At 46.2% G+C, this 13,487-nt stretch overlaps 1 protein-coding gene across 3 annotated transcripts in view; it reads left to right on the top strand.

The window, feature by feature from the left end:
• Positions 1–13,487, top strand: part of PKP4 (plakophilin 4) — a 176,828-nt gene that overhangs the window by 131,132 nt on the left and 32,209 nt on the right. For 2 of the 3 annotated variants that reach the window (XM_075284453.1, XM_075284452.1), the window contains exon 9: positions 8,785–9,001. In XM_075284453.1, coding sequence (XP_075140554.1) covers positions 8,785–9,001 — 217 coding nt within the window. The remainder of the gene's footprint in view (positions 1–8,784; positions 9,002–13,487) is intronic. The other variant, XM_075284454.1, reaches the window with a different exon arrangement.

The raw sequence follows: 13,487 nt of genomic DNA, 5'->3' as shown, positions 1-13,487 counted from the left end.
GGCGGTATTGTGTGTATTCATTTCATTGGGACCACTGAAGATACCCGGGTGCCAGGTTTCAGCTATTGAAATAAATTGGATTGTTGGAGGTTCCGGCATTCGGACCCCACTGATCAACACATTACTGGAATACACCTTTAAAGTAAGTCGAAAAATCTCTATACTGGTTCATTTCCTGATATGTTCATAGCAGACAGGTCACTATTTGTCTTGCGCTTCAAATCCTTTGCATAGAAGAAAATGTAAAAGAAAAGGGTGGCTACTTGTAGCCACCACTAGGGGGAGCTTACCGAATACAACTAATACAGTATATTGAGCTGAAATAATCAGTTAGTAAGGGCTGTATTCACATGAGTCTTGTCTGGGAAATACGCTCCTTGTGTGGGCTGTATTTTTGGAGGACTTGGCTGTGTGAACAGAGCACGTTATGATGTTGTGTGACCCCCAAACCGTCGGCTCTTCACAGTCCTGAGCTCACAGCTGACTATTAGGGGGATCACTGCAAAAAAACCATCATGTACTGCCTGATCATCAGAACGGCTCACTAGCACCCCCTGTGTACTTCACTATTTAACCATTTTTGCACCAGGATCGTTTTCTTTAACATACATACTAGTAGGGGATCCCGTGAAACACTTTAAGGGAAATAGACTAGTCTGCACTGAGACCAAGGAGAAGATTCTGGTTATGTAAAGTTTCCCCTCCGGGGGGGCGGGGGGGATTAATTAATCAGTGCGCACCCGGTTTGTTTTGGGCACTATGGCGCACTCTGTCTGTATGGTGTGACAGTGATGGACGCCACGGAGCCTCCGCAGGATGACGGATGTGCTATATACATGAGATGTGACCGCGTTACTCCGCACAGAAGTCATTTGTAGCGGACCTTTTGTATCAGACAATTACCTCCGGAGCAGTAAATCAGCCGCACTGATTAAATGGGAGCCGCACCGTAAATGATTTAAACTAATGGTTTGATGGACGGGAAAACAATGCGGTGTTGACAAGACTCCCCGGTGTACAGTACAGAAATACACAACCAACTCCACTTTCTACTTGGAATTTTCCACTTCTGTATTGCTGCAGTCAGGGAATCTGCCTCATTACTTCGGTTATTAAAGTCTGGCGGCCAATTACTTACACACATAGTATTGATGGGCCAGGACCGAAATGCCCTTAAAGGGACATTACTCCAAAAAAAATAGGGTGCCTTAATACTGTATGGAAAGTCCTATACTCTGGCTACGGTGTTAAATCGTGCAGTAAGGATATGCTTGATAGTTACAGGTGACGTATCCATACCTCAATAACTAGGTGTGTACTTTAAGAGATGGCCCCATTCCTTGCATTCATGCACCAGTCATATGACACACCAGAAATGGGTTTATTCTTTTTTGGTGAAGTCTGATGTCCCTAATCAAGCTGCCAATTCTGGACAAGGGAAGGCACAGCGCTCTATCGGTGACATGGCCATAAAGGGGTCTTCAACTCCACCTTGGGCCCCACCATAGCACCTGCAGAACCACGTCAGCACCACCTACATACACAGCTCAGCTCTACCTTCAGAAACAACTCACCACCACTTACCTGCTCAGCCGGGCTCTACCTGGAGTACCACTTACACACACAGCTCAGCTCTACCTCCAGTACCACCTACATACCCAGCTCAGCTCTACCTCCAGTACCACCTACATACCCAGCTCAGCTCTACCTCCAGTACCACCTACATACCCAGCTCAGCTCTACCTCCAGTACCACTTACACACACAGCTCAGCTCTACCTCCAGTATCACCTACACACACAGCTCATCTCTACCTCCAGTACCACCTACATACCCAGCTCTGCTCTACCTCCAGTACCACCTACATACCCAGCTCAGCTCTACCTCCAGTACCACCTACATACCCAGCTCTGCTCTACCTGCAGTACCACCTACATACCCAGCTCATCTCTACCTCCAGTACCACCTACACACACAGCTCAGCTCTACCTCCAGTACCACCTACACACACAGCTCAGCTCTACCTCCAGTACCACCTACATACCCAGCTCAGCTCTACCTCCAGTATCACCTACACACACGGCTCATCTCTACCTCCAGTACCACCTACACACACGGCTCATCTCTACCTCCAGTACCACCTACACACACGGCTCATCTCTACCTCCAGTATCACCTACACACACGGCTCATCTCTACCTCCAGTATCACCTACACACACGGCTGAGCTCTACCTCCAGTACCACCTACATACCCGGCTCATCTCTACCTCCAGTATCACCTACACACACAGCTCATCTCTACCTCCAGTATCACCTACACACACGGCTCAGCTCTACCTCCAGTACCACCTACATACCCAGCTCATCTCTACCTCCAGTATCACCTACACACACGGCTCATCTCTACCTCCAGTACCACCTACATACCCAGCTCATCTCTACCTCCAGTACCACCTACACACACAGCTCAGCTCTACCTCCAGTACCACCTACACACACGGCTCATCTCTACCTCCAGTACCACCTACACACACGGCTCAGCTCTACCTCCAGTACCACCTACATACCCAGCTCAGCTCTACCTCCAGTACCACCTACACACACGGCTCAGCTCTACCTCCAGTACCACCTACATACCCAGCTCAGCTCTACCTCCAGTATCACCTACACACACAGCTCAGCTCTACCTCCAGTACCACCTACATACCCAGCTCATCTCTACCTGCAGTACCACCTACACACACGGCTCAGCTCTACCTCCAGTACCACCTACATACCCAGCTCATCTCTACCTCCAGTACCACCTACACACACAGCTCAGCTCTACCTCCAGTACCACCTACATACCCAGCTCAGCTCTACCTCCAGTATCACCTACACACACGGCTCATCTCTACCTCCAGTACCACCTACACACACAGCTCATCTCTACCTCCAGTATCACCTACACACACGGCTCAGCTCTACCTCCAGTACCACCTACATACCCGGCTCATCTCTACCTCCAGTATCACCTACACACACGGCTCATCTCTACCTCCAGTACCACCTACACACACAGCTCATCTCTACCTCCAGTATCACCTACACACACAGCTCAGCTCTACCTCCAGTATCACCTACACACACGGCTCATCTCTACCTCCAGTACCACCTACACACACGGCTCAGCTCTACCTCCAGTATCACCTACACACACGGCTCATCTCTACCTCCAGTATCACCTACACACACGGCTCATCTCTACCTCCAGTATCACCTACACACACGGCTCATCTCTACCTCCAGTATCACCTACACACACGGCTCATCTCTACCTCCAGTATCACCTACACACACGGCTCATCTCTACCTCCAGTACCACCTACATACCCAGCTCATCTCTACCTCCAGTATCACCTACACACACGGCTCATCTCTACCTCCAGTATCACCTACACACACGGCTCATCTCTACCTCCAGTATCACCTACACACACGGCTCATCTCTACCTCCAGTATCACCTACACACACGGCTCATCTCTACCTCCAGTATCACCTACACACACGGCTCATCTCTACCTCCAGTATCACCTACACACACGGCTCAGCTCTACCTCCAGTATCACCTACATACCCGGCTCATCTCTACCTCCAGTATCACCTACACACACGGCTCATCTCTACCTCCAGTACCACCTACACACACGGCTCATCTCTACCTCCAGTATCACCTACACACACAGCTCATCTCTACCTCCAGTATCACCTACACACACAGCTCAGCTCTACCTCCAGTACCACCTACATACCCAGCTCATCTCTACCTCCAGTATCACCTACACACACGGCTCATCTCTACCTCCAGTACCACCTACACACACGGCTCATCTCTACCTCCAGTATCACCTACACACACGGCTCATCTCTACCTCCAGTATCACCTACACACACGGCTCATCTCTACCTCCAGTATCACCTACACACACGGCTCAGCTCTACCTCCAGTACCACCTACATACCCGGCTCATCTCTACCTCCAGTATCACCTACACACACAGCTCATCTCTACCTCCAGTATCACCTACACACACGGCTCAGCTCTACCTCCAGTACCACCTACATACCCAGCTCATCTCTACCTCCAGTATCACCTACACACACGGCTCATCTCTACCTCCAGTACCACCTACATACCCAGCTCATCTCTACCTCCAGTACCACCTACACACACAGCTCAGCTCTACCTCCAGTACCACCTACACACACGGCTCATCTCTACCTCCAGTACCACCTACACACACGGCTCAGCTCTACCTCCAGTACCACCTACATACCCAGCTCAGCTCTACCTCCAGTACCACCTACACACACGGCTCAGCTCTACCTCCAGTACCACCTACATACCCAGCTCAGCTCTACCTCCAGTATCACCTACACACACAGCTCAGCTCTACCTCCAGTACCACCTACATACCCAGCTCATCTCTACCTGCAGTACCACCTACACACACGGCTCAGCTCTACCTCCAGTACCACCTACATACCCAGCTCATCTCTACCTCCAGTACCACCTACACACACAGCTCAGCTCTACCTCCAGTACCACCTACATACCCAGCTCAGCTCTACCTCCAGTATCACCTACACACACGGCTCATCTCTACCTCCAGTACCACCTACACACACAGCTCATCTCTACCTCCAGTATCACCTACACACACGGCTCAGCTCTACCTCCAGTACCACCTACATACCCGGCTCATCTCTACCTCCAGTATCACCTACACACACGGCTCATCTCTACCTCCAGTACCACCTACACACACGGCTCATCTCTACCTCCAGTATCACCTACACACACAGCTCAGCTCTACCTCCAGTATCACCTACACACACGGCTCATCTCTACCTCCAGTACCACCTACACACACGGCTCATCTCTACCTCCAGTATCACCTACACACACGGCTCATCTCTACCTCCAGTACCACCTACACACACGGCTCATCTCTACCTCCAGTATCACCTACACACACAGCTCAGCTCTACCTCCAGTATCACCTACACACACGGCTCATCTCTACCTCCAGTACCACCTACACACACGGCTCATCTCTACCTCCAGTATCACCTACACACACGGCTCATCTCTACCTCCAGTACCACCTACACACACGGCTCAGCTCTACCTCCAGTATCACCTACACACACGGCTCATCTCTACCTCCAGTATCACCTACACACACGGCTCATCTCTACCTCCAGTATCACCTACACACACGGCTCATCTCTACCTCCAGTATCACCTACACACACGGCTCATCTCTACCTCCAGTATCACCTACACACACGGCTCATCTCTACCTCCAGTACCACCTACATACCCAGCTCATCTCTACCTCCAGTATCACCTACACACACGGCTCATCTCTACCTCCAGTATCACCTACACACACGGCTCATCTCTACCTCCAGTATCACCTACACACACGGCTCAGCTCTACCTCCAGTATCACCTACACACACAGCTCATCTCTACCTCCAGTACCACCTACATACCCAGCTCATCTCTACCTCCAGTACCACCTACATACCCAGCTCATCTCTACCTCCAGTACCACCTACATACCCAGCTCATCTCTACCTCCTCCCCCCACCTATTTCCCTGAACAGACGGGACTGGCATCACAGGGCAGGTCGCTGTGGAGGGTGCGTGACAGGGCTGTCGTTGACTTTTCTTCTACGGCAAGGCATCATGAGCCTGGTTGGCTTTAGGCCCACAATTGGCCAGACATGTAAACAAACTGAAATGTGGCGGTGACAATCAGGATCCATCCTAAAATGGACAAAACTTAGGTGGGGGGCTTTATTGAAGGCCCAAGAAGACCATGGGGCGCTTTTTATAAAAAAAAAAAAATTTCATTGGAAAACCCCTTTAAGATGGCCGTACCATTCATAGCTGTAGACCATATGCTTGTTCAGCTGATCTCTACCCAGCTTCCCTTCTGGCACCCCTACATTGGGCGCCATAGGTACTGGGAGCAATTTGGCAAAGCTTTTTAGTGGTGTAGGCAGTACAACCTTCACCTCCCAAAATATTTTGTCCCCTTCTTTCCAATCGTGAGGACATTACGTGCCCAGAGGTTTATTTAATCAAGCAGATTAGATCATGTTCAGACTGTGCAGTCTGTGGCAGACCTGGCGTATTATAATGATATCATCTCACCTTGATAGATTTATTGCCTTTCCTGACTCTCGCATGTCCTGTAGTTATGGCCTGAACTCCCGTTCTGGGGTCTCCTCCACCCCCCTCCCCATTACTTCTATATATTTACAGCCTTGAGGTTTATAAGAAGAGAAAAGTCGCTTTTAGTTTTTACAGCATAATAAAAAATAGTGGAATAAAATCTTCTGTGCTGAAGCTCCACTTTAATAATCTGCGGAGTTATAGTGAAGGAGCTCGGATCTGACACCGCCATTAAAAGTATAAAGGCTTCTCTTCTCCTCGGCGCGCTGATCCCTGACCGCTCCTTGCGCCCGTACTCTATAAATGGCTCGTTCTGGCCACCCGGTCTATTTCATACCTTGTCAGAGCCGGCTCTCCCATTAGCCTAAATGACCTCATGCAAATAACCTTCCCTATTAAACATCCATTAGGTGTGATGAGGCTGCGCGCCTGTCAGTACGGGCAGGAGCCGGATCATAATATGAAGGTACATTACAGTCTGGAGGCTTTAATATATGGCTGTCATACCCCGCCATTACACGTGTCTCCTGTGATTGTCTCCTGGGGACGCTGCGGCCTATTAACTCACTGGTGCGAGGCCATTCATTATTAAAAACTGCAGAGGTATTAGGATCATCCGGGTTACCACAAGTGTACAGGACCCGTAGTGTCATATATACAGGACCCGTAATGTCATGTGTACAGGCCCCATAGTGTCATATATACAGGAACTGTCATATATACAGGTGTCATATATATATATATATATATGTAATGTCATGTGTACAGGCCCCATAGTGTCATATATACAGATCCCCATAGTGTCATAGGTACAGGACCTGTAGTGTCTTATATACAGGACCCCATAGTGTCATATGTACAGGACCTGTAGTTTCTTATGTACAGGACCCCTAGTGTCCTATATACAGGACCTGTAGTGTCATATATACAGATCCCCATAGTGTCATATGTACAGGACCTGTAGTGTCCTTATATACAGGTATTGTTCTGTGTACAGGACCTGCAGTGTGTCATATAGTTGTATACTGGACCTGCAGCAAGGTATACAGTCTCATATACAAGACCTATATTACTGTTGAAATCATCTGATATTCCTGCGTCCCTATGATAACACTTCCTGCTCTGGCACTCCTACAGACGCCAGGCCTCACAGCAGCTTCTCATACTAAAGCTTAGTATTTACGGTCTTAGTAATAAAATACATTTATATTGGACTATTTGTTTAACAGTGAGCACCACCTGAATGCCAGATCATCTAGTTTGAGATCCAGTGATTTGGTGTATGTTCACACCCACAGAACGGTGCCGCTGCTTTTTAACTTTTTTGCATAAAATACATTTAATTGATAAGAAAAACTTGAGTTTGTGTCAAAAATACTAAATTGCGGCAATTTCAAAAAGAAAGTTTTTGTTTCCTTGGAACTGAATCATTATAAGCAAGACATGGGAGCAGCGAGGCCCCCTACTGGTGGTGTATAGACATGGAAGACAGAGGTAAAACAACTCCACGGTCTCCACATGACTTAACATTGACTTAACACCCCATCCTGTAATAACGGAGAAGGCTTTATGTTCCGTGTCCGTGCGCATGACGTGATTTATTGTTACATCGTGTTAATATTCCATTGTAGTCTATTGGTATAATGAGGTGTCAGACAGAGGCTTAGACCAGCCTGTGTAACAAGCCGCAGGCTATACTTATAGACAGACACAATAGACTTATTATGTCTCATAGTTGTCAGTGGGATCTGCTAAATAGTGCAAAGTGATACAACAATCTCTGCTTACATGTAGTGAGTGGTCACTCGGATTTATCCTCCGCTTACACAGCTGCAGGGCTTGTAACAAGAGCCATGTTACGCCGTGGTTTTCCTGGACATTGATCTATCTTCAGGATTGCTTATCCATATCAGACTTTGGGGAGGGGGTGTCTGATTTTAAGTAGATAATTGTGTCCACTTCATTAGGTAGTGGGTCCTGATTTCTGACACCCTGTTGGTCAGATGGCTCTATCCACTTCTTTAGGTGAGAGGGGGGCTTGATGTTTGGCACCGTGTCGATCAGATGGCTGCGTCCTTCTGGTATTGCATCTCAGTCCCCTACACTTGAATAGGAATGAGTTGTACTATCAGGCACAGCCACTAGAAAGATATGGCGCTATACCTGTATACAACCCGATGGCCTTGTGGTTGTGCGGTCTAGGATTTGCTCAGGCTTTATCCTCCATATTAAACCTGCTTGTAATGTCCGAGCACAAAAACTGGCAGATTCCTATAAGGTGAATACGCAGGGTCCAAGCACCTGTCTGACACCACCAATAGCAAATACCTCTTACTTTTGTTTGTACACTTGTTACCCTGCCCCCAGCTGGACAGCTGCATGTTGTAAATACCTTGGGATAAAGGGTTAACCATGTGTTCTCACCGCCACCCATGTCGTAATGCTGTACTTGTGTGTTTTGGGTGATGGGGTCTATAGTAATGGTAGCAGACATACATACAGGCTGTGTTATTTTTGGAGGTCCGGCGTGAACTTACTGTTTTATTTTGCTAGGGTCGGGTAATCTACACAGGACATTGAGCCAACGTAACACACTTGCATACCAAAGAAATAATTATGCTCTCAACACCGCAGCTACCTATGCAGAGCCGTACAGATCAATGCCGTACCGGGTATCTGACGGAACCTATAACAGGATGACGCACGCCGCCCCACCAGATGATGGAACGACAAGATCGCCCTCCATTGACAGCATACAGAAGGATCCCAGGTGAGTAGACCATGGCTGGTTGCAATTTCCATATATACAGTAAGTTAATTTGTGAAAAGGGAACATGTCAGGACTATTTGGGACACTAAATGGGTGCTGTTGAAATGGTGGTTTGAATTATTGTCCCAAATATCCCAATCCTAATGCTGTCCGTATTGTTGGAGCTTATGCAGTTGGTCACTAAAGCTGTAATAATACGTCTAAGGCCAAAAAAGTCCTGCAAGGAGGAAACCATGCAGAAACCCTGTGGATTCCTTTAATAGACTATGGCAGGGGTAGGGAACCTTGGCTTTCCCGTTGTCACAAAACTACAACTCCCAGCATGCATACTTGGAACTCCCATGGAAATGAATGGAGCATGTTGGGAGTTGTAGTTTCCTAACAGTTGGAGAGCCGAAGGTTCCCTATCCCTGGTCTATGGGGTCCGCAGGTAGCCACTCTTAAAGCGGACAGCGTCTCCTTCTTCTGGGTCACCATGCAGACCCAAAGGACAGGAATCCAAACACTAGTGTGAACCTAGCGTCAACTTTATGTGCGCATGCGCCAAACATAGGGTGCGTGCGCGGTAAAGTCGCAGTTTACTTCCCTGGCTTTAATAGACAATAACGCAGGAGCTGTTAGTACCTCAGACAAATCCAGCGAGAGTCCTGACTTCTCTCTACATAACTGCAAAATTGTTGTATTTTTCACTTAACTGTTGACTCTGAGTATTTTTAACGTATTGACTATAATGGAGTCCGTCAGGTATCCGTTTTGGGTTTTTTTAGGCGGACATTGTGACCAAGTCTCCAGCCACAGATGTGAGCTTTGCCGTCTCTGCACTAATTTTCTTAACATGTAAAATGAAGTCATTTTTTAATATAGTTTTTGCCAATGTAGAAACTGTATATGGCGGTCTTCACATCTACATCGGAGACTTTGTCGCAGGGACTGCTGAAGATCGCTGGATGAAAAAGTTCTGCAAGTCTGACTTGTTTCATCTCTCTGTTTCGGTTTAAAAGAACGGACACCTGACTGATCCTATTTTAGCAGCCTGTGTGAATACGCCGTCGCCCTTCACTTAGCGGACTGTCCTGCTGCTGCTGACCTAGATCGTGCACACTGCCCTCCATCTCCTATTTTATGGTTTTTTGTCTTGATATTTGCTTTGATAGTGGTGGCATTATTACAAAAAAGTTATATATATATATTTATATTTTTTCGGGTTTCGCTGCACTCTTGTCCGTGACCTTTGCCTGGTATAGCAGTAAGTTGATGAGAATGAACTACAATGCCAAGCATAGCCCATAGACAGGAGTGGAGCAAGTGGAATATAGCATTGAAAATATTTGCTGGTTCTTTTCCTATGATATCACAGGAGTGCAATTACCCCGACAGGGAGATTTTATGCTGCCATCTTATCACCGCACAGACATCCTGTACTTAGCGTTATCTAGGTGTCTGCTAAGTCCTTAATAAGCACCTTGTCTGCCCCTGTTGTTTTATCACTTATCATTTGGTTTTACCGCATATTTCATTTACTTTCCTACAAAGTACGAACAGGCAATTTGATGTAATTGGGAAATTGTAGTCAATTTTGAGCTATTGGAAAGAGACTGATATCTAGTGAAGGACACATCTAAAAAAGTGCTAAGTCCTGCAACCTGAGACAGTGTCCTGACCATTATATATCTCCTACTTGCTCAACTTCTCTCCTTATATAGCCATATAATTCATCATATAACCCCCTATATATCACAGAGCTCAGCTTCTCTCCTCTATCCTATAACTCTATATACTGTATCACAGAGCTTAGCTTCTCTCCCTCTATCATATAACCCTATATATCACAGAGGTCAGCTTCTCTCCCTCTATCATATAACCCTATATATCACAGAGCTCAGCTTCTCTCCTCTATCCTATAACCCTATATATCACAGAGCTCAGCTTCTCTCCTCTATCATATAACCCTATATATCACAGAGCTCAGCTTCTCTCCTCTATCATATAACCCTATATATCACAGAGCTCAGCTTCTCTCCTCTATCCTATAACCCTATATATCACAGAGGTCAGCTTCTCTCCCTCTATCATATAACCCTATATATCACAGAGCTCAGCTTCTCTCCTCTATCCTATAACCCTATATATCACAGAGCTCAGCTTCTCTCCTCTATCATATAACCCTATATATCACAGAGCTCAGCTTCTCTCCTCTATCCTATAACCCTATATATCACAAAGCTCAGCTTCTCTCCTTTATCATATAACCTATATATCACAGAGATCAGCTTCTCTCCTTTATTATATAACCCTATATATCACAGAGCTCAGCTTCTCTCCTCTATCATATAACTTATATATCACAGAGCTCAGCTTCTCTCCCTCTATCATATAACCCTATATATCACAGAGCCCAGCTTCTCTCCTCTATCATATAACCCTATATATCACAGATCTTAGATTCTCACTGTATCCCATAATCCTATATATCACCCCCAACAATCAGCTGTAGCCATTGGTATTAAGTTCCCTTGTGAGTACCTACATTTTTGTGTTGTAACCCTTACGTGTGTACTGAGGCAAAGGGTTTTTTCCCCCCACTTTTGGAGAGGTTGAATGGAAGTGATTTGTGAACTGCTTGGATGGTAGATGATAATTATTACGTGTGACTATTCCTAATCCAGCTTCGGTCGCACATACCGAGAGAACAGCGCCACCTATTGGTTTAATTATGAGTAAGAGTGCAACGTTTAATAACATTCAATCAAATCCACAATTTGTCTCTGTGCGGTAGATTTGGTTTTGCATCTGGAAAATGAAGCTTATACCAGATATTTCCTGCATCTCCCAGACTTTCTGTTCCAGAGGTCGGGCTCCTTCTGTCATAGCGGTCCCTGCGGCTTTACCGCCCTATACTGTGTATAGTAATAGAAGGTGATGCCACCAGAAGGCTGGGAATCTACTATTATAGATCAGTACAATGCAAGGACTATAACAAACCATCTCTAAGACTGAATACACACAGCTCTGATTAAAGAGAAAAAATTAAAAAAAACTTGACATCGATGAATGACTTCAAGTTTTTTTTTTTATTACTACAGCTGTGAAATCTTTTTTTTTTTTTTTTTTCTTCGTAAACTGTTTTTCCTTTCTGATTTGTAGATTTTTTAAATATTTTTTTTATTCTATTTTCTGAAGGCGGCCATCTTGCCTGAGCTTGTCCTCTGCTCCGTTAATGTCATTTAGTGATCTGCTTTACAGCATAGTCATGGCAGTATCCTGGAGCCGAGTCATTGAGGTCTATAGGAGAGTTTTCTAGGCATGCTCAGCGCAGGGAGGGTGCGGAGATAATCTGTGACATCATCTATTGTCAGTAGTGATGTAATGACGGCTCAGTGGTGTTATCGTCTATTGTAATACGGTCTGTGATGTACATGTCGGTCCACAATGTATCCCTTTAAGAATAATTATTCTGTCGTGAATATTTCTGTCTTGGCCACGTCTACTGCTCAATCTTCCCTCTCCAGCCGTCCCTTCTCTTAATCCCGTTGCGTTCTATAATTTATCCTGACACAGCAGAGCTGTATGACGCTACAGTAAGGTATGTGTGTGCGCGTTGTACCTGTTGGTTGACTTCAGCTGGCACTAGCTGCGGGTATGTTGCTTTATTACTTTCTCAGAATACTTCACTCCGTATGCCAGGAGCTGTCATGTACTGCTATCACGTTCCGACAAGATGCTGGCGACCATACAGGTAACAAAGCCGGGTCCAGAATCCGTCTTGGCTGCTATACACACTGTGTTATGGCTTTGATCCGCTGTGCGCTGTTTGTTGGGCCTATCGATCTGCCGGTGGCTCCGTGCCTTGCTGGGCTATTTTTTAGGAAGCCGCCTGCGTTCATGTTCTTCAGGTGTAATATAATTAGCACGGAAATAGATTTTTGATTTTCGTTGTTGTGAGCGGTTTGCCGCCGTGTCTGATAGAACTGTACGTTTTGTGTGCGGATGTAATTTATTACCCCCATTTAATATTAAGTGATGTCAGAAGTGCCCGGCGGTGTAATTTGCTTTACAAAGTGCCCCCATCTACTTTATAAATTGTCTGATCGGAAAGGTATCGCCTGCGGATTGTCCTTATGACCCGCGAGTAATGGAGTTATAATTTATCGCCAAATACCATTTAATGGACCAATAACAACAATGGAAAAAATAACCTATTAAAAATAAAAATGGTACTCAGCTGTCTGATTTATTGCTGTTACTACTGTGATGACAAGATGGCGGCCAGTTCAACTCCAACGGGGTTTTCTAGCCATCATCCTCAGCGATCACTAGGCTTCCATGTTTGGTTATGATCTTGTCTCCTGTATCGACAGACATTTGGGAGGTTTATATTATAGGAACCAGAGAAACCTTATGACGGCACCTTCCAGGACCTTCATCTTTTAGGGTGCCTCACATCAGCATCCCATTGATCTCAATGAGATATATGTAATCTTTTTTT

This window comes from Leptodactylus fuscus, chromosome 8 (genome assembly GCF_031893055.1).
Source record: "Leptodactylus fuscus isolate aLepFus1 chromosome 8, aLepFus1.hap2, whole genome shotgun sequence".
Lineage (NCBI taxonomy): Eukaryota > Metazoa > Chordata > Amphibia > Anura > Leptodactylidae > Leptodactylus > Leptodactylus fuscus.
The sequence above is the reverse complement of the archived record's forward strand: the minus strand, read 5'-3'. Positions and strand labels throughout refer to the sequence as shown.